At 66.2% G+C, this 23,875-nt stretch overlaps 3 protein-coding genes across 3 annotated transcripts; 1 reads left to right on the top strand and 2 right to left on the bottom strand.

The window, feature by feature from the left end:
• Positions 1-442: 442 nt before the first annotated feature.
• Positions 443-9,104, bottom strand: CHLRE_04g217350v5 (uncharacterized protein). Its single transcript, XM_043061728.1, has 17 exons — positions 8,925-9,104; positions 8,563-8,634; positions 8,352-8,474; positions 7,984-8,086; positions 7,354-7,818; positions 7,071-7,192; positions 6,738-6,837; positions 6,284-6,426; positions 5,956-6,071; positions 5,687-5,780; positions 5,081-5,212; positions 4,678-4,857; positions 3,307-4,227; positions 2,810-2,923; positions 2,536-2,595; positions 1,460-2,327; positions 443-1,155 (listed from the first exon to the last, which is right to left on the bottom strand). Exons 2-17 carry the CDS (start codon positions 8,623-8,625, stop codon positions 974-976), a joined length of 3,786 nt encoding a protein of 1,261 aa, XP_042924986.1. The 5' UTR covers positions 8,626-8,634; positions 8,925-9,104; the 3' UTR covers positions 443-973.
• A 244-nt stretch (positions 9,105-9,348) lies between these two features.
• On the bottom strand, positions 9,349-20,764 carry CHLRE_04g217400v5 (uncharacterized protein). The gene is made up of 13 exons (XM_043061729.1): positions 20,410-20,764; positions 20,031-20,160; positions 19,538-19,684; positions 18,967-19,158; positions 14,324-18,490; positions 13,910-14,134; positions 13,137-13,562; positions 12,322-12,830; positions 11,739-11,863; positions 11,324-11,394; positions 10,977-11,117; positions 10,432-10,623; positions 9,349-10,111 (listed from the first exon to the last, which is right to left on the bottom strand). The coding sequence occupies exons 1-13, from the start codon at positions 20,586-20,588 to the stop codon at positions 9,833-9,835; spliced, it is 6,783 nt and encodes a 2,260-aa protein (XP_042924987.1). The 5' UTR covers positions 20,589-20,764; the 3' UTR covers positions 9,349-9,832.
• Positions 20,765-20,874: 110 nt separating this feature from the next.
• Positions 20,875-23,824, top strand: CHLRE_04g217450v5 (uncharacterized protein). The gene is made up of 5 exons (XM_043061730.1): positions 20,875-21,121; positions 21,401-21,460; positions 21,780-22,325; positions 22,734-22,790; positions 23,194-23,824. The coding sequence occupies exons 1-5, from the start codon at positions 21,017-21,019 to the stop codon at positions 23,428-23,430; spliced, it is 1,005 nt and encodes a 334-aa protein (XP_042924988.1). The 5' UTR covers positions 20,875-21,016; the 3' UTR covers positions 23,431-23,824.
• The last annotated feature ends 51 nt before the right edge of the window (positions 23,825-23,875 follow it).

A 23,875-nucleotide genomic window follows, 5' to 3' on the forward strand; every position in this document is an offset into this window, starting at 1 on the left:
ATCCGCGTGACAGGGCTGCTTTCCTTGCGACCTCGCGACCTCGCGAAAGTCAAGATGTCCATGGACTCGCGAGGTCGCTTCTCGCTCCAGCCGAGTTTTCCCTGCCGCCTATTTTTCTACAATAGGGAATAGCAATTTATAATACGTGGCGCTCGCGGTTTGCACCAGTTTGGCACTTTTTGTGGGGTAAAAAAACCTTTGTTCCTAGCCCCCCTCCCTGGCGGCACTGTCAGCACCAATACAACCGCACAGTGCGTGCTGCTTGCCAATGCCCCCCAATCCCCATGCGCCCTCCTGCACAGTACGTCGCCGTCTAGCATCGCATGTGGTGAACGGACAGCTTGACTTACTCTGTTGAATTAGCCTTCTACCATGGTCGTTGATTGGCGCTCACTTGAACAGAACTGTGAATTCCGTGCGATCGAATGAGAATGTGGCCGAGCGCGGCGCAAGATTACACAGCACGGACCAAAGGAAGGTATATGTCATGTCGTGCGCCGTGGCGGTTGCCGGCGCGTGTCATTCACCGGCAACCACTGCCTGTGTATGAGTAATGGACTCCAGCCCCCGATGGCAGCCCTAAAGCAAAACATGGCTGGGGCGTGACAGTCATGCGCACCAGGTTGGCCAATTCACGCACGCACAACATGATGCAAACGGCCCGCACGTTCAGCAAGAACCTGCCTGCCTAATGAGCCTCACGTCAGACACCACGAATTTTTAGTTCAGCTTCGTTAACACTACCGTACTTCCGATATCAACCATACCTACGCGGTAGCCGCCCATGCTGCAGAGCTCACACGGTGCGCTTTCACGTCAGATCCACTTGACAATCAGCACAGGTAATCTGCTTCTCGCCCACACCTGCACCCATCAACCCTGCCCCGTGCTCCTGCTCCTATCCAGGGGTTCCACTCTCCCCGCTATCCAGGGGATCCACTCTCCCCCCCATCCAGGGGTTCCCATCTGCCCCCTACCCAATCCTGAGCACCATGCCCAGCTCCACCACGTGCTCGTACGGCAGCCGCCAGTCCTCCACCTCGCTGCGGCTCAGCCCCAGCAGCAGGCGGTAGGTGGCGCCGAACAGCAGCTGCGCCACAAGGGGGCTGCCGGGCTCCGGCCGCACCCGCACAGCGCCCAGGTAGTACACCACGCCTGCAGTTTGGCGGTTGCGCTTATTGTTATGTCACGGTGGCGGTGTTGGCGGTGGATGGCGAGGGTTCTTTTGTGGTGTGTGTGTATGTGTGTGTGTTAAAAAACGAAACGAAAGCCCGCCCGTGTGTGTGTGAGAGAGTTTATATTTGCAAATGACATTACGGTTGCTTGCCCAGGAAAGTTAAAGGGTCCAGACATGAAGACATACGATGGCGGGGGTTGCAAGGATTGGTACAGAGAAGTGTAGCGAAGTAGACGGGGGGGGGGTCGTCACAACACCCGCAAATTGCTCGCACTTGCTCACCGTGCCGGGCGGCCTCCAACACGTGCGCCACCGCTGCCTCGTCCACATGCACCCGGCCACCCGAGGACAGCTGGGAAGAGAGCCACGGCCGCGACCGCGAAGCCTTGAGCGCCACCGGTGCGGCAGGCAGCGACGCAGGCGGCGGCGCGCCAGTGGAGGGGCTGCGGAGCGCTGCTGGCGGTTGGGGTGCTGGCGCGTGATCGGCCCGCACCTCTGCGGTATGCGCCGCCACCACCACCACCTCGCTCAGCTCCACGCCGCCAGTGGCCCCCGTGTTGCCACCAGCAGTGCCTCCATGTCCACCACTCACATTGCTGCTGTGCGCGGCGCCTGTGGGCACGCCCGGAACAGCCTCCACCTCGTCCTCGTCCTCGTCGGAGTCTTCCTCAGCCGAGTTGTAGCTTTGGTCGCTGCTACTGCCGCTGCGGCTGCTGCCGACGAAGTCGACCTCCCCAGGCTGTAGCACCATGCCGCCCCGCCGCGACAGGCCCATGCCGTACAGTGACCACCCTCCATGCGGCAGCTGCGGCTGCTGCGGCTGCTGCTGTCCCGCCTGGCCCCGCCCCTCCCGCTCCTGCTCCCCTCCAGCAGGCGCCGACACGCCGTTCACGCCGCGCCTGCTGGCTGCCGCTGACGGCCGGCTCCCCCGATGGCCGTTGCTGCGCCGATTGCGGGTCACGAAGCGGAAGCCACCTGCACCGCCGCCACTGCTCCCACTGCCGCTGCCCGCGATGCCGTCTCCAGCTGCTGCCACTGTTGCGGCGGCAGTATCAGCACCAGCCGTGCCGCCGCCGCTCGCAGCCACTGTCACGACGTCGGCGGCTACTGCGGGTCCGCCGCGCAGCACACGCACAATGCCGCTCACCACCTGCCATGGCGCAAGGCATGTGCAAGGGACTCAGGTACAGGAGCCAAACGGCGACAGAAATCATTGGCTGTGCAGGTGGCAAGAGCGAACTCGAGGGCGAGGGGTGCGTGACGCGGGCGGGAGCGAGGTGTTTGACACGCAACACCAGTCCCAGCAGGCAGGCATCAGCTCCAACACAACGCAACCCCACACGGCCCCATCTATCTACCTGGCGGATGAAGGCCGGACCGTGGTCCACCCGGTCCATGTAGCCGTAGCGCGCCACCACCTGGCAGTAGCAGCAGTAGCAGCGAGAACGGAAGCAGTCACGGCTGTAGCACCAGTGGCCGCAGTAGCACTTAGCCGGTACCGTACGGTCCATCTTTACTTCATTACAGCAATATGTTCCACCTCAGCTGACGTTACTTCCACCCGTTCCCATGTATGACTGCTGGATGCGTAGGTGCCAGCCAGCTGCCGACGCTGCACGCCCCACCACCCACCTGGTAGAAGTTGGGGAAGGGCGCCAGCTGGCGCACCAGCAGCCGCTCCACCGGCTGCACGTGCGGCAGCGGCACCACCCGCACAGTCAGGAACACAGACACGTCGTGCACCGACTGCCGGGGGGCGGGGGGGGGGGGGGAAGGGCGACGGAAAGGTAGCGAGCAGAAGGGTTTAAACAGCAGCGGGTAAAGTAAGCGAGTGGGACGTCGCACATGAGCGCACATGCACACACACACACACACACGCACACACACACAGGCTAGCTAACACACACACACACACACACACACACACACACACACACACACACAGACACACACAGACACACACACAGAGACAAACACGCACATGAGATACATGGCCATGCACCGCTCGTCTAGCTCGTCCACAGTCCCCGCCCACATTACCCTCATTCCGCATGCTCCCTCCCCGTTGGCCACCCCTCACCCCGCCCAAACCACCTATCACCCGCCACGGAAGTACCAGCGATGCCCACCTGCACATTCCTCAAGAAGTGGATGAGCACATGCGGCAGCCCCACCGGCGTCTCGCTGTAGTACAGCCCAATGCCCGGCTGCCGGGACAGAGGCCACAGCTGCTGCTGCTGCTGCTCGGCACCCGCCCCATCCCCACCCAGGCTACCCAGGCCCTGGCCCTGACCCGCCACTGCGGCGGATCCATCGGCACCCAGCAGCGGCTGTGGCGGCAGGCGTAGCGCCAGCTGCACAGGCCGCCACATGGACAGACGAGCGCTCACCGCTGCCAACAGCTGCGCGGGGCTGCCCCTGCTGAGGCTGTCGCTCTTGTGGAGGTTTGTAGTTGGTACGGCGGCATGGCCGCTGCTGCGGCCGGAGATGCCAGCAGCAGCGGCAAAGGCAGAGGTGGCGGCGGCGGTCGTGCGGCGCCGCGACGGCATATAGCCGATGGCACCACCGTCGGGTGTAGCTGAGCCGTGTGTGCCCGAGGAGGGGGTGTTGGAGGCTGTGACAATCTCACGCTCGGGGTGCGACAGGCCGCTAGAGGCGCCGGGAGCAGCAGCAGGCTGAGGCATTGCAGCGGTGGTAGTGCGGGCAGCAGCGTCGGGAGTGGCGGATGAGTGGGCGGCGCCTTGCATCTGCTGCTGACCCGCCTCCTGCTGCGCATCCTCGAGGGACTCGGCAATGGCGCGCGGCGCCCCAAGCCGCACCTGCTGCTGCTGCTGCTGCTGCTGCGGCTGTAGCACCTGCTGCGCTGCTGGCGCTGTCAGGTGCGACTGCTGCGGCTGTAGCGGCATCATGACGAAGAGCTCGGACAGGCGGTTACGGCCGGCGCTGGCGGCTAGCAGTAGCGCACGGCGTGTGCTGCCCACCCACCAGATGGTCATGACGTAGATGCCGCCCGCGGACACCGCCAGGCTGAACCAGGCTCCCTCAGGCACCTGCAGGCGCGCGTGCGTGGGTGCACGTTTGCAAATTCGCCATGCGTTGTGGTGGCAACAGTTGATGCATTGCCGGCGTATCCATCCGCACCGCCGCTACGTGCACACACACACACACACACTGTGCTTGCACACTCGCGTACACACACAGTGCTTGTGCACACACACACACACACACGCACACACACACACACACACACACACACACACACACACACACACACACACACACACACACACACACACACACACACACCCCACACACACAGCGTGCTTGCGGACTTGCGCACTCGCGTACACATGCACACACACACCAAACACACACACACACACACAACACACACAACACACACAACACACACAAAGTGCTTGCGGACGGACTTGCGCACTCGCGTACACATGCACACACGTAGTTCGCACACTGATGCAGCAGCCATCCACGTGCCGTACCTTTGCTAGGTTAGCGGACAGGAAGGCCAGCTCAATAACGAGGAAGACCAGCGCGAAGGGCGCTACCAGTGCCAGGCTGACCTCCCACACCGCCACCATCACGACCAGGATGAGTAGGGTGGTCAGCACGAACACACTCGACACGGCCAGACCGTAGGCGAGGCCCAGGGCTACCGTGTCCTGTGGGCGTGGTGGTGGTGGTGGTGTTTTGGGGGGGGGGTTGTTTCCAGCATTATTACTCCCAATAGGTCAAACAGAGACACGAAGAGGGTGCAGGCGAGTGCCCAATGCTTACTTCCAGACGAAGCACAAAGATGCAGTGCGATAGAGTGGATATCAAAGCGAAGCGGTCGAGAGCCTCAGCTGCTGCCCGCCCACTAATCATCCTCACACATCACCCCACCTGGAAGCCGGCCACCACGCCAATGCACAGCAGCATCAGGGTCCAGTTGATCTCCGCCACATACACCTGGCCGCGCACGTGCTCCGAGGTGTGCAGCACAGACAGCTTGGGGAAGGCGCCCAGCTTGATGGCCTGCGGGCGGGCGGGTGCGTGGTGGGTGGGTGGGTGGGTGGGTTGTGTGGTGTGTGGCGGGGTTGCATTCATGACTGATTCAGAAGAAGTGAAGTTGTAGCCAGCAGGCACAGTGATGCAGCAGCAGGCTGCGCACGCGGAGGAGGAGGAGGCGGCTGGGGGCGGCGCAGCGTAGCAAACAGGTCAAGGATGTGGCACTCGAGGGGGAGGCTGGCGCGGCGCCCACTGAGAAAAGGCTGCGGCCACCGCGCAAGTTGGTTACGGAGTTTCTGGCGCAGGAAGTGCGCGGGTATGTTCGCCGCACCAGTGTGTACGTCAGAACGCTGCTGGGGGGGGGGGGGGGGGAAGTGCATGGTGTTGTCGGCGTGCGGTGCGAGTGCGTGCGGTGTGAGTGCGCGAAACTGTTCTTACTGTGGGTGGTTACAGGTTGTGGGTTGTGATTGACAGGTGCATTGCTCGTCGTCACGTACGTACGTTTGAAATGATTGAGAAGCAGCCGGTGATGAGCGCCTGGCTAGCCACCACGGAGGCCAGGGTGGCTAGGATCAGCATGGGGTAGAAGAAAGGCCTGCAAGCAACAGAACGGCCGCGCCGCACAAAATAAGCACCATTGCACACACAGGCATAACGTCTGTGGGTGCGGGGGCCACTTCCAGCAGCGAGAAGGCTACCGGTATTGAAACGCCTCAAACAAGCGTGCTGATGCAGGAGTGGTGGCTCGCGCGTCTCGCTCGCGCTCTCACCTGGGCACACACTTCCAAAAGGTGTCGGTCACGTCCTCCGGCCGCGACATGAGGTAGGCGCCCTGACCCACATACGTCAGCACCAGGCACGGGTACACAAACAGGGAGAAGCTGGCCTGCAGCGGCAGGGCCCGGGGCGGGGTGGGGCTATTAGGAGGACGCGAGAGGTGGATGTGGGCAAGGATGGGGCAGGTGCGTGTGCGTGCATGTGCTGTGCGGTGTGGCTGATGCATGCAATAGGGTGCACGCGTACAGGGCTCCAAGTAGTGCTGCCAGCAGAGGCCTCGCTCCCCCTCCCCCAGCCACGCGCGCACCCCGCCGCACCCACCAGCACGGAGCGGTGTGTGAAGTGCCCCAGGTCCGCGTACAGCGCCTCGGCGCCCGTCACGCACAGCATGACGGAGCCCAGCATGCGCCATGCCTCCACACCGCGGCGCGCGAAGAACAGCGGGATGTGGTGCGGGCTCAGGCCTGGGAAGGCAGTGGAGCGGCGGCGGCGGCGGGAGGGGGTTGTTTCCACCGTGCATGGGGATAGGGGTTGCGGGAAGTCGTCAGTAGTGACACGCTGTTGTATGATGGCCACGTGAGCAGGGAAGGGAAGGGAAGGGCTAGGCGTGGCATGGGGCGGACGGATGGAACAGACAGAAGAACGGCCGCAATTGACAAACTGCCGCAGCGTGGGTCCAGTAAAATGTGGGGCAGACAGCAGCAGGCCCCCGGGAGGAAGCTGCTGAGCGGGGCTGCTGCTACTGCTGCACGAGCGATCAAGTGCACGCACGCACCCGCCAGCGCGCCGCCGCCGTGCAGGGCCAGGTTGTATATGGCCACTCCCGCATTGGAACACAGCCACAACGCCACAATGGGCGCGAACGTGGAGGACACCTGCACACGCATACATGTGTATGTGTGTGCATGTGTGTGCAGGTGTGTGCAGGTGTGTGCGCGCGTGTGTGTGTGCCCAGCAGCTCAATCGTAAGGCGCGCGCGCACGTTAAGTCAAGCATACGCATGCGCGCCTCACCACTGACGTGCACGCGGCCGAACGCACGGATGTGGATGGATGCGCTCCTGCCCCTTCTCCCGCCCGCCCACCGGCCCACCCACCCACCGACCCACCTTGGAGGTGCCGCATCTCTGCACACTGAACAGCAGCACCAGCACCGCAATGCTCACGCCCACCACCGTCTGCTGAGTGACCGCGTCAGTCGCCTCCTTGAGGCCAGACACAGCTGACATGACTGCATGCGCGCACGCACAGGGAGTGCGTAAGCAAAGGCACAGGAGCGGTGAGCACCACATAACAGGTGCCCGTACGTGGGTTGGCACGCAGTGCATCATGGATGTGTGCGGCCCCGCCCCGTATGTGTATGTGCCGTGCCGCACGTGTGCCCGCACTCACCTGAGACGGCGGGTGTGAGCACGCCATCTCCCAGCACCATGCCAGTGGCCGCCATGGTCATGCCCCACAGACCCAGCTGCGCCGCCCGGTTGCGCCGCAGTGCCGCCCGCACTGCAGTGCCGCTGGCTGCCCAGCGGCGCCACCACACACGGCGCGGCTGCTGCGGGTGCGGGTGCGGCGCCGCTGTGGCGGCGACCCGGGATGCTGATGTGGCCAGGGTGAGGGTGTCGGGGCTGCGAGCGGCGTCTTGGGGCTTTGTGCTGAGGCGGCGCAGCGTGCCGTCACCGCTGGCTCGGAGGCCGCCGGTACCGCGAGTCCCGCTGCCGCTTGTGCGGCGGAGTTGGCGGCCGCCGGTGCTGGAGGACCCGAGGTGTCGCATCATGCGGCTCTCGCCCCGAAACATGACGTCGTGGGGGCGGATGCCGATCTTGCGGCAGAGCAGCGAGTACAGCGAGAACGTCCCACCTGAGGTGCAAAAATCAAGTATGAGGCAGTCGTGAAGGGTGCGGGCGTTCACACCTTCACTGTGCCAAGCATTTGAGACGAGACACACAGACCAGTTGCTTTGACGATCTACTGAGCCCGTTGCGACGCTGAGCTCGCCCCCTCCCCTGCTCAGTGCTCGCTCACCCTCTCCTTCATCGTCGGCCAGGAGGACCACGCCCACATACTTGACCAGCACGATCAGCGTCAACGTCCAGAAAATGAGGCTGATGGCGCCCAAGATGTCGGCCTGTTTACATGAGGGCCATTCAGTGGCGGGATATCAACCTCGTGCACCGGAGCGGGGAAGGCGGGTTCCGCCCGAGCTGAGCCTAACGGAATTGTTCACACCCGGACATTCCGGCTGCTTCCCATGCCGCGCGCTAATGGCATGGGAAGCAGCCGGCAGTTGAGGGCGGGCGGTCGCGGCCTCGCGCTCCTCGCGATCGATGTCAAGCAAAGGAACGCGCTGCTGAACGCGCATGGGCCACGACAAATCACGCAGACTGGCTCACCTGGCTCGGCTCCGAGCTGGCAAATATTGTGCTGTACACATACAGGGGGCTGGTGCCAATATCGCCGTAAATGCAGCCCAGCGAGCCCCAGGCCAGTGCCGCAGTCATAGCGATGGTTTCTTTCTGCGAGCAGACGACCGTGAGCACAGAGTGGAGAAGCGAGAATTCAGGCTTGTTTGTATACTCATATGCAGGCGCAGAGCCGACAAACCTTTTTGGTGAAGGTGATGCCGCCCAAGCCCTCCTCGTCACGCTCTTCAGGCTCCGTTTTCATCTTGTAAGTCTACGAGCGCAACGTGTGGATGAAGTATGCTGATATGGTGCACTGCCTGCGCTTGCGCGCCTTCACATATGGGGGGCCGCACAACGCCCGTACGGTACACGTTCTTCCATGTGCGCTTCGCGAGCAGTTCCCGGTGGGACCAGCTGCAGCCATGTGCCCCACGCTATGAAGGCATACAACGCATTTAATTCAACAGTTGCCAGTTGCGCGCGCCACTGGCAGCCACTGGCCGCAGCGCTTCTCGCGTGTCGCGAAACCTCTCACGCAATCCCCACGCAATTCCCACGAACCTCTGGCGTAACAGATAAAGCGGTGAAATAGTATCACGCTCACGTAGCTTGCCGCACACTGCTCACTCATTCTCCTCGAGGTCCGACGGCCGCTGCTGGCGATCCGCACAGACGGGGACAGGCCGGTGCCGGCCGGTTTTTGCATCGGTGAACGTGTCAGCACACTTTTCTCACCAAGCGATTGCCACCGGAGTAAGCCATTGCATTGTAGGCCAGTCTAGTCAGCAATTCAGCCACGTTTCGCCGGTAGGGCTTTGACCGGGCCCCTCCCACTAAGCTGTGTTTCATCTGCAGCATCTATGCATCATGCAAAGCTGGTGCGACCGTGCGTTACAGTGGGTTCGTGCAAACCCCTTGAATGTTGGGATGCTGCGTCTTTTGAGATGGACGCCCCCCCCCCCTTGTCCCTGTTGGATCCATACGGGACTATCGGAGGTGGGGCGACTCATAGTGGCACGCTCCTGTGAATTACAGGGTTCAAACCCACGCGTGCCATGGATCGAGCGCGATGCGTGAGCAGAGCTCGTAACCGGGATTGCTTACGATCAGGTCGTAAGACGATGGAGCTCTCAGGCGGAATGCCAAACAGTCTGACACGAAGGCGGCAGCCTTGCTTGACGCGACCGTCCTGCACTGAAAGGCACTTCCACTCTCAATCAAATCTCCTGTTACGATGCTTCAAGTGCTGCCACCACGCGCTTCCAAGAACTGCATGATCGCGGGAAGGCCCGCAACGTGTTATGCTCGATGACTTGTCAGTGTTCCATCTGCAGCCGTCATGGTGCGGATCGCAGCACCACTCCGCCACACCTCGCTACAAATCCGCCTGCCCGAGTGCCCACCCTAACTAAGCCGTACTGCCACACCTAAACTGGCACACTGCCGCCGCTGAGACTGCCCCTACGGCCCTACCTCACCTTCTTGTCCTCCCAGCTCTCCGACACACCACCCGCACCCACCACACCGCCCGCGCCGACCCGTCCAGGGCCGCGCAGCTGCCGCTCCCGCTGCTCCCTCAGCTGCACCGAATCCTGCTGCTGCGTCAGCTGCTGCTGCTGCTGCTGCTGCTGCAGCCGCTGCTGCCGCCTGCGCTGCTGGTTGCGCCTAAAGGAGGCGGCGATGTTGGCGTTGCAGGCCGCCGACACCGCCACGCCCAGCATCACCAGCGCCACCAGCCGCAGCAGCCGCTGCAGAGGGGGAGAGAAGCACAGGCCCAGCCGCGTGGGACGTCAAGGATCGAAGGAAGCCACAAGCAGGAAGGAAGGCGGGCGCGAGTTAGGTGGTTGGTTGGTTGCTTCATGGGTCGGGTGGTTGGTGGTATGTGTGGAAGGGCGAGTTAACGAGGGGACAGCGCTTGCCGAAACCCAGCGCGGCCGGCCATGCCACCGTGGGAGAGCGCGCGGGTGGGCAGAGCTAAGTAATTGCGTGTCAGGGAGTGACACCAGCAGGGGCTGCAGCAGACACAGCAGCAACAGCTGCAACAGGCATGCGCATGCCGCACACGCACCTTCAGCAGCAGCGCCGGCGGCTGTGACCAGAACGGCGGCACGACCGCCTCCGCCTCAGCCGCTGCCCCTCCCTCTGCTGCCGCTGCCGCCGCCGCCGCTGCTGCAGCCGCCTCCGAGGACAGCCGGTGCCACATGGTCAGATAGGCGGGCGCCTTGGCGAAGCCCACCAGCATCGTGGCCAGCGGCGACATCTGTGCGGGTGACATTCATGGTTGATAAAGCGGTAGAGGATACGTTAGACAATCTTGGGGAACAGGGGTAAGGGGTATGGGGGGCGCGTGCGTGCGTGTGTGTATGTGTTGTTGACTTGTTGTCAGAAAAGCATTAGGGGAAAGGGTCGATGCTGTGAACACGCGAATGCGCAATCCAACAGCGATCCGTGCATGTGGTGACGCGCACAAGGCAGGAAACAAGCCGGACTGGGTATCCGTGCAAACATGCGTTCGCGTGTGGATTAGGAAAGGCTCCATGTCAGGCCCAGGTCCAGGCTGCAGCTGGAGCCCGCCAGTGCCTCCCTCCTCCCTCCTCCCCCCCAGCCGCGCACCAGGCATGAGGCGGGAATGATGAGCCCCTCGAATATCCACAACGGCGCGCCCAGCTCGTAGGTCGCTATGCCGGGGGGCGCCGCCGCGAAGCCAAAGCCAATGCATGCCTTGGTGGCGCCGTAGCAGGCATGGCGCGGGAGCTGCAGGCGGCAAGGCAGGCGGCAGCGCGGGAGCAGCAGCGGGCGCGGCGGAGCGCTCAGTCGCAAGTGCAGAATGGGGAGGGGAGCAGCAGCATAGACGGCAAGGGGCGGACGCAGCAGTGGCCGTCCGAGCGCAGCCCGGCGAATGGAGGTGAGCGGGCGAGGACAGGTCATCCGGCCGGGTGCCCGCAGCCCCTGCCGCGCACCTTGGTCACCTCCGCCAGCCACAGCCAGCGCTCGTAGGGCAGCACCGCACGCGCGCAGGTGCACACCAGGCCTGGGTGGGGGGGGGGGGTAGCCATCCATGGGATGGTGTGTATTGGGGGGGGGGGGGCGGGAAGGGTTTTTTTGGGGGGGGCGGGTTGTGTGTGAGAGCGGATGAGCGGAGCGCAATCCGTATCCGTGGCGGGGTGTGAGCCCCACGTGTGTGAACCCCACATGTGTGAACCCCAAGTGTGTGAACCCCAACAACGGAATTGCTACTGCTACTGCCGGGGGCCAATATATCTATATATATTCATATATCTCTCGCGTCTTGCATGGACGGCTACGCCCGCTGTCCTTTGCGCAGGCTTGAAAATGCAGCCCCGTGCCCTCGCCGTGCCCCCACCCTCCCCTTACCAATGGAGCAGGCCAGCAGCGTGATGGCGTTTGTGGGAGTGAGCAGTCCGCGACCCGGCCCCGGGGTGGGGTCGGTGGTGGCGCGGTAGACCAGCGCGAAGAAACTCACGCAGTCCAGAGATTGGCTGCAGGGGGGCAGGGGGGTTGCCAGGATTGGTTCAAAGAAGTGTAGCGAAGTAGACAGCAGGCGTGGTGTTGCTGGTGGGGGGAGGAAAGGCAGGCAGCAGCATGGGAGGGCGGGCGGGAGGCAGTTGTGGGGTGGTCGTGGGCTTGCAGGGCCTGGTAGACGAAGAGGGGGGTTGTAGATACCAGCCCACACTAAACCAAACCCAATGCAATAGAGCGAGGAGGAGAGCGTGGGCGATGCTTGACAACGGAGTGGCACGCGACAATGGTCCCTGGGGGGCCTGCTGAGCCAAGCTGCACCCGGCGTGGGTAACTCCAGCACGGCACGTTGCCACGTGTCACACGGCACACGGCGCTTCGCCCCTCGGCACTGTCCGGCATCGTACGGCACTGTAGGGCACTTTCCGGCACACTGTACGGTACGGCATCGTACGGCGCTGTTGTACAGCGTACTCACATCACCCACAGATGCATCGCCCGCCAGCCCGCCAGGAAGGCGCGGTACTCGGCCGCCTCCGCCTCCGCCTCCGCCTCCGCCGCCCGCCGCGCCTTTACCGCCGCCACCACCGCCTCCGCCACGTCCTCCACCTCCGCCACACTGTCAACTGCCGCCGTCGCCACGCCGTGGTCGAGCACCGCGGCGGCGCCGCCGCCACCGCCGCCAGGGCCTTGCGAGGCCGGGGCAAGGGATCGCTGCCGCTGTAGAGGGCCGGCGGCGGGCGCGTGGGGTGCTGTTGTAGTGGCTGGGGGTGGCGCCGCCAGCGGGTGTTGCGCCGGAAGCAGAGCCACTGCGGCGCCGTCGCCCGCTGGCGCCGCCAAGACACCCGGAATGCCGGTGCCGGTGCCGGTGCCGGCGCTGGCGCCAGTAGCAGCGCCAGCAGCCGCAATGCCGCCGCCGCCGCCACTGCCGGCTGCTGCTACTGCTGCTGCTGCTGCTAGGCTGGTGTTCAGGAGCGCCAACTCGGCCTGTGTGGCGGCGTTGCATGCAGGACACACAGTGACATAGGGTGGCGGCGCACCGATACGGCACGACTGTACACACGCCTGACTGCACGGCACGACTGTCAGGCACGACTGTACGGGACACAAGCCTGACCTGGCGCACCGCCCACATGCACACACCCTTCCTGCCCGTGCCGGCCAGCCCTTTCCGCCTACCCTGCCCATCCCTCTCCCACGCTTTGCTCTGCAACACTCGGCCACCCGCACCCGCACCCGCAACCGTTCCGCCTCTTCCTGCCCGCGCCCTCCCCCTCTCCCGCACCCTCTCACCCTCAGCGCCGCGCACGTGACCTCCCAGCCGCACGCCGCCGCGTAGTCCGCCAGGTGCGCCCCCAGGAACGACAGCCGCCCGTCCAGCGCCAGGGCACCGACGCCGCCGCCGCCAGCAGCACCACCCGCCGCTGTCCCACCCGCGCCACCGGCACCGCCAGCCGCGGCAACGGCGGCACCCGTGGGGCCAGGGGGCACAACAAGCCCCAGCGGCGCGGCGACTGCGCCGCCGGCTGCGCCGGCTCCGCCGGCTGCCGCCATTGCTGTTGCAGCAGTAGCCGCTGCTGCAGCCGCGTTGGCAGTAGCTGCTGCTGCTGCTGCTGCTGCTGCCGCGGTGGCTGCTGCGGAGTGGTGTGCCCAGGTGCCCAGGTCCAGCAGCAGGTCGTCCAGCTGGCCGGGAGAGCCCTCCCAGAACTCCGCCGCGTCCTGGGGAGGGGGTTGGGTTAGGGTTGGGTTACACTCATGAATAGTTAAGGAAGTGGCAGACGGTAGACCATCTTGGGGGAACAGCAATCGTCACCCAAGGGGTGGGAGGGTTGGGTTAGCCATTCATGCGAATGGTGTGTTTCAGACATGGAAGTGCCGACGTCCATGGGTACAGCGGGAACACGCGCCGTGAGGGGTGGGATGGGGTTACGTCCATGACGAGCTAAGGCAATTGTAGACGGTGATGGGGTCGGGGTTTGAGGAAGAGGAAGGTTGAATAATTCAGCGGCAGGGAAACAATGGAAGGCCGGCGAGAGACCGCCTGCCCCAACCGCCGCGTCCCCCACCTGCAGCTCGGCCGCCACGGCCGCGCTCGACACAACCACCAGCGGCACCGCGCGAGGCGCAGCGGGGGCGGTCGGACCCCCAGCGCCGGCACCAGCGCCGGCCCCGGCACCCGCCCCTGTGTGGGCCCCTGCGGCCGCCAGCTCAGTGCCGGTGGCGGCGGTGGTGGCTGTAGCGCCTGCTGTTGCATCCACTGCGCGCAGGTCCAGCAGTAGCAGCCCCGGCTCCTGCAGGCAGCCCGCCCGGGTCAGGAGGTCAGCAGGCAGGGGGCGGGTCGGGGGGTTACATTTAATAATTAAGAAGTGGCAGGGGGCAGGCACATCCCACCTCCAAGCAACCAACCGACCAACCCATTAAACAAGCAACCAGCCAGGTAACCGCCAGGTGACCCCCCCGCCGCCACTTGTCGATCACACCTGCGGCGGCTCCGCCAGCTCCAGCGTGTACGTCTCGTACCAGGTTGTGGCGCTGTCGTACGCACTGGCCGCCCCGCCGTACGGGTACGGCAGACCCCACCAACCGCCAGCCGCCGCGCCGCCGACGGCGCCACCAACCGCCAGATCTGCCAAGTCGTACTCAGCGTCAACCAGCTCGTCCGCCGCCAACCGCCGCACGCGCGGCGGCGCCGCCGCGTCCGTCGCGCTGTCTGGCCCACTGCCGCCGCCGCCGCCGCCGCCGGCACCTGAGCGGGAGCTCATTGACTGCGAGTGGCTCGAAGAGGTCCCGAGCGCATTGCTGGCTCCAGACACCAAGCGGCTTAGTGGCGCCGGCGGCGGCGGCTGCGATGCCAAGCCCAGGCCCGAGCCCATGCGTGCGACGGCAGGCCGCCTGCTGTCCCGGCCACGGCCCGCCGCCGTCGGCGTCCGGTCGTCTTCCTGTGCCCGTACGTCGTTGCTGCCGGGGCTGCCGCTGCTGCCGCCGCCGCCGCCCACGAAGCCGGCATGGCCCAGCCGCGCCCCGAGGGCGGCGTCGCCCCCGCCGCCAGTGGCGCCTGCGGCGGCGGCGGCGGCGGCGGCGGCTGCCGCCGCGTTGGCGGCACCCGCCTGCAGGAAGCCCGTGAGGCCGCTGATGCCGCTCAGGCCGCTCATGCTGGAGGCCGTCTCGGGGCCCGGCGGCCGGCCGCCGCCGCCGTTTCCAGCCGGTGCCGCCAGTGGTGGCGGCGGCGCGCCGCCAGCCCCCGGCGCGGCGGCGGCGGCGGCAGGCGTGCAGCGCGACACCCGGATGGGCAGGTAGGTGCCGCGTGATCGCACCGTCAGCTCCAGAGGCGCCGCGGCGGCCGCCGCCACCACCTCCCGATCCGCCGCCACCACCTCCCCGATCGCGGCGCCGGGCGTCTGGTCACGCGTGGCGGCAGCAACAGCCGTCGCCGTTCCCGCCGCCGCGGCGTGCATGCGACGCACCAGCACCGTGAATACCAGGGGTTGCGGCGGCTGCGACTGCGGCCGCGCCGCCACCACCCGCGGGCTGACGGCGACGATTCCCGGCGCGCCTGGCTGTAGCGGCGCCCCCAGCAGTAGCACCTGACGGCTGATGGCTGGCGGCGAGTGCGGCGGCTGTAGCAGGCCGCCGCCGCCGCCGGCTGTCGGAGCGGCGGCGGCGCCGATGGCGTTGGATCCGCTAGACACGGTGGAGTGCAGGAGGCTGTGGCGGCCGGCGCCGCCGCCGGTGGCCTGCGGCAGGCCGCCGCCGCTGCCTGCGTTCCCCGGGGCCTCCTTGCTGCTGCCGCTGAGTCGTGTCGAGCCAGAGCTGTGCAGCCGGCCCGCGGTCTGGTCACTACCGCCAGTGGCCATGGCGGCGGCCGCGGCGGCGGCGGCGGCGGCGGCGCCCACGGCACCCACAAAGTGCGGAGAAAATGCGGCGGCGGCGCCGCCGCCCGCTGTCGAGCTAATCAACGCGTAATCCATACCATCCTGATTGAAATCCAGATCCAGTTCCGACAGCACGTCGTTGTCCGCCCAACCACCGCCGCCGCCGCCTCGGCCGCCTCGGCCGCCGCTGCCAACGCCGCCGCCGCCGACCGTCACGACGTCACTGGCCCCGTCATGCCGCGTCAGCGCCAGGGCCCGGATGACCGCCCCCAGATCCAGATCCGAAGAGGCCGCCGCCGCCGTGCCCGCCGCCAGCGTGGCTGCGGCGGCAGCGGTGGCGACCGGCGCCGGGTTCCAGGCCGCTCGCTGGGAAGATGGCGGCGGCGGCGGCGGCCGCCCTGCTGCGGCCGAGCCCAGCTCCAACTCGCGGCTACTGCTGCGCGACTCAGCGCCCCAGGCCGGAGCGGCGGCGGCGGCGGCGGAGCGCATGTTCGGCTGTAGCCGGACGTGACGCCGCTGCTGCCGGGCGGCGGCGGCGGCGGCGGCCTGCTGCAGCTGTAGCATCACGCACTCGGCGCCGCCAGCGGGCGGGTCAGCGGCACTGCCGGGGTCCGCGCCCCCGGGAAATGCGGGGTCCGCCGGCAGCGCCGCCATCACCGCGGCCCACTCCGCCGCCATCACACCCGATGTCTGCTGCTGCTGCTGCTGCTGCTGCTGCTGCTGCTGCTGTGGCGCCAGCGTTGGTGTGCCCGCACCCGCGCCCGCGCCTGGCCCCGCCGCCGCCGCCGCCTCGTCTGAGCCGCCCAGCCCCACCTCCTGCGGGAGGGGCTGCGCCATGCACAGCTGGTCGCTGTTCCAACCGCTGCTGGCGCGCCCGCCGCCGACGCTCTCGCTCTCCCAACCGCCCGAGTCGGAAGCGCCGCCGCCGGCGCCGCCAGCCGGCATCGCGTCAGCCGCCGCGACGCCCACACCCTCGCCGCCGCCAACCGCGGCCCCCGGCCATCCCGCCGCCGCCGCCGGCGGCGGCACCGCCGCCGGCAGCAGCAACCCTATGCCCATGCCCCCCAACCCCACCTGTCCGCCGCCTAGCTGCAGCCCACCACCAACCCCGCCGCCGCCTCCGCCGCCGCCGTCTCCCTCGTCGCCGCCCCACTCCGCCGCATCCAGCACCAGCTCGATGCAGCCGGCGCGCACGTACACGCCCACCAGCCGCCGCCCCGCCGCCGCCGTCACGCCCTCCAGCCGCGATTCGTACCCGGGTCCCAGCTGTCCTGGGTCGGCACCCTGGATCTTGATGTGCGTCGTGACCAGCCGTACACGCGGCACGTACACCGGCTGTGGGCGGGCGGGCCGCCGCTGCTGCCGTACCACCGCCGCCAGTGCGTGGTTTTGGTACGGCGGCGGGTACGGCGGCGGGTACGGCGGCGGGTACGGCAGCGCGGCGCCGTCCGCGCCCGCCACTGCCGCTGCCGCCGCGGCTGCGGCTGCCGCCACGGCGGCGGTGGCCGCTGTGGTGTTGTGGCGGCTGGCCGGTGCCCCCGCGGCGGCTGCCGGCGGGCCTCGGGGCAGGGGCAGCGGCGGTGTCCCCAGCGGCGCCGCCCGCGCCTGTTCGTGCTCCGTGTGCGCGTCCACCATTTCCATCGCCGCAGTCGAACCAGAAGCGCGCGCCGCGGTGGCGTGCGCCACAGCGGCGGCGGGAGCAGCTGCCGGGCCTGCTTCATTTGGGTCAGCCGTAGCGTGTAGCGGCGTCGCCGACTCAGAGGAGGTGGGGTGGGGCTGGAGGTGCGGCGCGGTGTCGGTAGCCGCCGCAGAGCTGGGCGCAGAGCCCCAGTCCGAGTTGCCGCCCGCCGCCGCCGCAGCCGCAGCCGCCAGGCCAGCGGCGCCGCCGACCGGCGGCGGCTGGGGCTGCTGCTGCTGCTGGTGCTGGTGGTGGTGCGGGTGGTGGGGTGCCAGGGGCGAAACAAGGCCGGAAGGGGGCCGGGCCGCCAGGAGGAGGGTCAGTGCGGTGGAGGCGCTGGAAGAGGAGACGGGGGAGCCGCCGTAAGGCGACGCGGTGCCGGAGGACACAGGGGCGGCGCCGGAGGGCGCAGGCATGGCTTGGTGCGGGGATCGCGGCCGCTGTGCCGGACCCGACACGTCTGCCTCTATCTCCGACATACCGCCTGCCGCCGGCACACCGCTCCCTCCCAGGGGATTGGGTCCTGTGGCTACCGCCGCGCCCTCAGCCCGCAAGCCCGCACCGGCGCCAGCACCCAAACCGGCGCCGGCACCGGCCGCCGCAGCTGAGCGCTCTCCAGCACACTCCACCTCCCGCTGAGCCGGCAGCCCGTGGGGCCGCCGCCGCCGCAGCGACAGCCCCCACCGCGCCGCCACGGACCCCGGCATCGCCCCATCCTTCACGCCCTCATCGCCACCAGCAGCAGGACCACCGGCGCTGCCACCAGCCCTCAACCCCCGGCGCTCCGCCTCCGGCATGTTCGCCTCCGCCACGTGTGCCGCCTCCGCCGCCTCCGCCTCCGCCGCCTGCCGCCGCGCGGGGTGCCCACGATACACCTCCAGCGCCGCCGTGGCCGCCAGACAGCCCGCCACACCCACCAGCCGTAGCAGCAGCCAGCCCAGGCTGTAGCTGAAGCCGCCAGTGCTACTGCTGCTACTGCTGTCCGTTGCTGCTGCCGCTGCTGCTGCTGCCGCTGACGCGGGTGCGCTGCTGGCCCACCACGTCACCAGGGCGGCGGCGGCCAGGGCGGCGTACGCACACTCCACCTCCAGGTACACCTGTAGGGGGCGTGGGGGTTACATCCATGATTAATTAAGAAGTGAAGGCGTAGGCAGGTACAGGAGCATAGTAGACGCGTTGTTACCGGGGGCGTGTGGGGCGTGTGGGGCGTGGGGGACCAGTGGCAGTGGACGTGGTGAGGGAGCGGTGGCAGTGGCACAAGGATCGGCCCCAAGAAAGCCCCAGCCGCCCAGAAGATCAGCCCTGCAGGCGGCAGGCCGCACGGGCGCCGCGCCGCCACCCGTGCGAGCCCGTGCCCTCGGCCGCACGGCCCGCCTGCCCCTGTGCAGCTGAGCAAGGCCGAGAGAGTCCCAGCACACCATGGGAGCCGCGTCAAGCCACGGGCGTAGCACAGCCCGCCACACCCAACGCCCACCCCGCAACTAACGCCTCTGCCTGTGTTACGCTCGTTTTAGCTCGGTTTGGTTTAGTTTGGGCTGGTACTAATAACCCGCCCACCCCGGCCCCCACCCACCGGGTTCAGCAGGTTCGTGAGCAGGTCCAGCAGCGGGAAGGAGCAGAGGTACCACTGCCCCGCGCCGGTCAGCAGCAGCGGGGTACTACTGCTGTTGCCGCCGCTACCGCCGCCGCCAGCGGCACCGGCCTGGGCCCGGGCGGCTGTGAGCGCCAGGGCCGCGAGGTAGACCAGCGGGACCAGCCGGTGCACCTGTGCGCGTGTGCGGGTGCAGGCGGAAGAGAGTGAGTGTGCAATCTTAAAGAGCACAAAAAACAGGATTGTGTGTGTATATTTGTGTGATATTTGTGTGCGATAGTGTGTGTACGGTATGTGTGTATGGTGGTGCTTGCGGGACTGGTACTGCGGATATCCTTGAGCTGATGAGTGTTGATAGTCCGAAGTAATGGCTACTCACAAACCCAAATGGCCCGCGGCCTGGCCCGGTCAGCACAGCCCTCCTCCCCGTGAGGGTCTCCAACCCCCGCTGCCCCCCCCCTGAACGTCGGCACTTCAAGCTTGAAATTAAATCACTCCGTCCTCCACATGAACGGCCATTTCTCCCTCCCTCCCTCCCTCCCTGCCTCCCCACCTGGCTGGCCAGCGGCACCACCAGTCGGCTGTAGGCCCGCCGCGGCAGCGCCAGCGCCGCCGCCAGCCGCAGCGCCATCAGCGCCACCTGCACCGCGGCCCAGCGGTCGGGCGGCGCCAGGCGCAGCAGGTCGGACCAGGCACCAGCCTGCAGGGGTGGGGGTGTGGGGGCGTGGGGGTTACATTCATGGTTGGTTAAGGAAGTGGTAGACGGTAGACAATCTTGGGGGCGGTGTGGGCGTGGGCGAGTGGGCGAGTGGTGACAGCGACAAACGTCATAACGGCAAGACAGGCGCGCAGGTCAGAGGCACATACACACCCAAAAGTCGCCCCATCTTCCCCCTCCCACAGGCAGCCAAGGCCAACAGCGCCCGACAGCCCAAATCGACAGACGGCGCCAAATACATTAACGGTCGCGTGCCGGGGACGCGCACACACGCCCGGGCGGGCTTCGCTCTGTTGTTTTATAATGTAACACACGCGCACACGCGCACCATGTTTCGCAGCAGGTACAGGGCGCGCTCCCCGCCCCCGCCGTCGCAGGGGTAGCCAGCCAGGGTTGCGGAGGCCGGCGGCAGGCTGTGCCACTGCCCCGAGCAGTACGACTTGGCATGCTGCGAGTACCTGCGTGACCACGAGGATGGGGGAGTTGACCGGGAGGGGGTTGCAAGGGCGGTTGCGGAGCGCCGCAAAAGGGTCACATAAGACAGAGGCGGTCACGGACAAGAGGCGCGGAGCGCAAAGCAAAGGCGCCGCGAGCGATAGATCCTGGTCTCAACTAACATCGGAGTCCGTATCGAGAACGTCTGGACGTCGGCGGCCGCTTGGGCCGAGGTGTGGAAACATACAATTCTGGAGGCCTCCAGAACGCACCCTAATGTCGCGACAAGGACCATCACCCCTTGCTTCCAGGCCTCTGCAGGCACGCGTGATAGCCAGCTAGCATGGGAGCGCGCTCCAGCGCGCCGGGACAGAGGCCACGTAGGGACATCACAGGCCTTGCTCGCCGGGCCGGCAGCGGACGTGGCCTGTGAGCAGGATGCTTCTTCCATATTACGGTTACCCGAGTGACACGTGAAAGACTTCTCCGCTTTAGTGAAGATGTTGTAAGAAGGCTTGCGCTAGTCTACTGCGCCTGTAAGTGCAGTAATCCATTGTAAAGCATCATTACTTACAGGTCCGAAAGCTGCAAGGTCGACAAACCACAGGAGCTGCGAAGGTCGATCATTGATTGATGCAGCATAGGGGCCCTAAGGTGTCGCCTGTATCTGATGCGGTCGTGTTACAGCAGCTGTGTTTAACACACGAAATCATTCCTTGCTACTGGGCTATGTTTAGCTTACCCGCCTCGTCAGTTCGCTCTTTGAATTCGTGCGTCAACCAGCCCCCGCTTGATACGTCCTGTATTCTGTGCTTTTGAATCTGTAGAACTTTAGGCACGGGCCCCTAATTCGACCGAAGTCACTTTGCCGGGACCGAAATGCGGAAATCCGGGTCGCAAAAGAAGCGCCCAGCCGGCGGAGGCATCAAATGGGATGAGCAGAATCTTATTGAGAACGAGGTGATCAAGGCCACGATCAGCAAGGTGACGCGGGGCGGGGAAGTCCGTACGGGTCCCAGCAGGGGGAGGGGAGAGCGGACGCCGCAGTCAAGTGCAGAGCGTTGCTGCGCACCGCGTCCCTGCACTGGTGCATTGCATCAGCCACATGCGGGCCACGGTATCTGTGGCCCGCGCCTAACAGCAGTGCCTTGCCGCTGCACACGTCCTTGCCCTTGGACCCTCCGCCGCGCTTACCTTTTGGAGCCATCCCGCGGCAAACCCTGTGCGCCTTGTGGGTCCTTCCCGGTGAACTCTTCCCCGCAGACCAAGATCGACGAGCCCAAGACGCCGTATCATGGCCCCCTGGGCGAGGAGCACATGCAGGCGAGTGGCGGCGCTGGAGGCCGCGGGACTCACGGGTGGAGGTCTCTGAGGCTGTAAGGAGCAGAGGAAAGCCCGCGCAGGCAACTGCAGCATGCGCTAGTGGCTGCGGTATGGCTGGAACATGCATGCCATAGCGCATGTCGTGGCTGCATGTGCACGCGTATGTGTTTGTGTATGTGTTATGTGGCTTCCCTGGCAGCATCGTCCATTGGGCTCGGCACCGTGGCCTCCGTGTCCCGACACCATCATGTTCCTCTCCTCCGTGCCGTTGCCTTGCCGTGCCGTACTATGCCGTGCCGTACGATGTCTGACAATGCAGGATCTGGACGGGGGAATGCAGCCCCTGGAGTTGGACGCAGCTGCGCACCCCCACGACCACAACCACCACAACCACCAGCACCAGGGGCAGGGGCCGGCGGCCGCGGGGCCCACGACGGCAGCAGCAGAAACAGCAGCGGCAGCAGAAACAGCAACGGCAGCAACGGCGCCCAGCGCTAGCGGCGTGGCGGCTGCGGCAGCAGGCGGTGGCGGCGGTGGCGGCGGCACCGCAGGCATGGAGGTGGATGCGACTGGTGCGGGCTCGCGGCGCACTTCCATGACGGGGGGTGTGCCGCACAAGTCCGCGCTCCACCATGCTGATAGCGGCGGCGGCGGCGGTGGCGGCGGCAGCGGCGGCAGTGGGAGCGACCCCTCCCACTCGCAATCGCAATCGCAGCCGCACCACCACGCACACTTTGATGCGGCGGCTTTGTCGCCCGAGGCGGCGGCAGGCGGGGCGGGCGGCGCTGATGCTGGTGCGGCCGCGGCGGCGGCGGCTACGGAGGCGGAGGCGCGCAGTGGCTTCAGCTCGGACTCCGACCGGCGGGTGGGTGGTGCGGGGTGGTGGGGGTGGGTGGTGCTGAGGTGGAGGGATGGGTGGACAGCGGTTGCGGGCGGGTGGGTGGGTGGGTGGGTGGGCGATCGGGTGGGTGTCGTGGACGGGGTGGGTGTTAGAGGGCGTCCTATCTTGTTGCGGCGCCGTTATGCCGCTCCGGCCGGTCGCCTGTGGTGTTGCAGCCAGCACGGCTCCGACACATGGCCATGTGTGTCGCGATGAGGGCTCGCGCTCATCCGTACGTCCAATGCTGGCGTCCACTGATCACGTGGACCCATGGATCCACTGCTGATGGTTGTCTGTGCTGATCCTGCCCGCCGAGTACCGTGTCCACTGATGGCGCCCAGTAACGGCCGCCCGCTGCTAACCACACGCGCCTGTCATACACGCCGCGTGCAGGGCTCGCTGACGGGCGGCAGTGACGGCGACGAGGAGGCTAAGCGCAAGTTCGAGCAGGTGTGTGTGTGTGTGTGTGTGTGTGTTAAAAAACGAAACGAAAGCCCGCCCAATGACGCGACGGAGTTACTTACCGATACCTACCAATGTGTGTGTGTGTGTGTGTGTGTGGATGTGAACATGGGCGCGTTAGCGCGTTTGTTAGGGAGAGCACAAGGGAAGGAAAGAGGAATGATGAGGGTGGAAGCGTGTGCGGGGCGGGTATGTGAGGGCGTGTGAGGCCGTGAGGGCGTGTGAGGGCAGCCACAGGACGTTGGGAAGTGATGTTTCACGCCCCCAACTAGACACCGCATCCCTATTCCATTGCACGGGCTGGTCCCGGGTAGTGGGTTGCTTGGGATTGGAATAAACTGGCAAACTACTCACCCCCACCCCGCGCCCACCCACTCCTCCCCACGAACAGCACCGCAAGCAGCACTACAACATGGGGGCGGCAATGCGGCAGGCGCGAGTGCTCATCACCAGTGAGGATGGAGAGGGCGGCGGCGGCGGCGGGCGGGGCAGCAGTGAGGAGGACACGGATGAGGGGGATGAGGAGATGGACGGGGCGGGAGAGGAGGGGGGAACGGGGAGGCGCAAGGAGAAGGGGAGGGGGATGGGGAAGCGCGAGGGGGCGGAGGAGATGGAGGAGGGGAAGTGAGCTGAGGTTGTGAGTGATGCGCCATCGCTGACACGCGGGGCGCTGGGCCATGGCGGGGCTCGGTCGGAGCCAGGGCGTGGGTCGACAGGTCGGCAGACAAGCTACTGAACGCAGCGGCGGTTATTTCAAGGTGAATGCCGTATTGGATAGTATGGTTTTCGCTGTTGGTTGTTGTTGTTGCTGTAGCCAGAAGGATCATGGGTGATGACATTACCGATGCATGTGCACCTGCGCTCGGCGTAAGTCGCGGTTGGTGTGGGTGGTGGAGTAAGTGGAGGCTGCGATGGGTGGTGTCAGCTGAGGTGCCCATGGCCCAATGTCATGATGCTGTACGCGACGCTGGCCAACAATTATGTATTCATGGAAGTTCATATAAATGTAAATGCACCGCACACGGTGGCTTCTTTGCCGAACTTCTCCGGGCATCGGCCGGTTGGGCACAGTG

The sequence above is a fragment of the Chlamydomonas reinhardtii genome, chromosome 4 (genome assembly GCF_000002595.2).
Source record: "Chlamydomonas reinhardtii strain CC-503 cw92 mt+ chromosome 4, whole genome shotgun sequence".
Classification (NCBI taxonomy): domain Eukaryota; kingdom Viridiplantae; phylum Chlorophyta; class Chlorophyceae; order Chlamydomonadales; family Chlamydomonadaceae; genus Chlamydomonas; species Chlamydomonas reinhardtii.

Excerpts from the sequence above, each read along its gene's own strand:
- CHLRE_04g217350v5 (XM_043061728.1), bottom strand. The coding sequence starts at position 8,625 with ATGAAAACGGAGCCTGAAGAGCGTGACGAGGAGGGCTTGGGCGGCATC. Across the intron at positions 5,781-5,955 it reads TTTTGGAAGTGTGTGCCCAG|GCCTTTCTTCTACCCCATGC; the intron begins GTGAGAGCGCGA and ends TGTTGCTTGCAG. Across the intron at positions 4,228-4,677 it reads TGTCCGCTAACCTAGCAAAG|GTGCCTGAGGGAGCCTGGTT; the intron begins GTACGGCACGTG and ends GCGCGCCTGCAG.
- CHLRE_04g217400v5 (XM_043061729.1), bottom strand. The coding sequence starts at position 20,588 with ATGGAAGAAGCATCCTGCTCACAGGCCACGTCCGCTGCCGGCCCGGCG. Across the intron at positions 18,491-18,966 it reads TCACGAACCTGCTGAACCCG|GTGTACCTGGAGGTGGAGTG; the intron begins GTGGGTGGGGGC and ends CGCCCCCTACAG. Across the intron at positions 14,135-14,323 it reads AGCTGGCGGAGCCGCCGCAG|GAGCCGGGGCTGCTACTGCT; the intron begins GTGTGATCGACA and ends GGCTGCCTGCAG.
- CHLRE_04g217450v5 (XM_043061730.1), top strand. The coding sequence starts at position 21,017 with ATGCGGAAATCCGGGTCGCAAAAGAAGCGCCCAGCCGGCGGAGGCATC. Across the intron at positions 22,326-22,733 it reads GCTCGGACTCCGACCGGCGG|GGCTCGCTGACGGGCGGCAG; the intron begins GTGGGTGGTGCG and ends CGCCGCGTGCAG. Across the intron at positions 22,791-23,193 it reads CTAAGCGCAAGTTCGAGCAG|CACCGCAAGCAGCACTACAA; the intron begins GTGTGTGTGTGT and ends CCCCACGAACAG.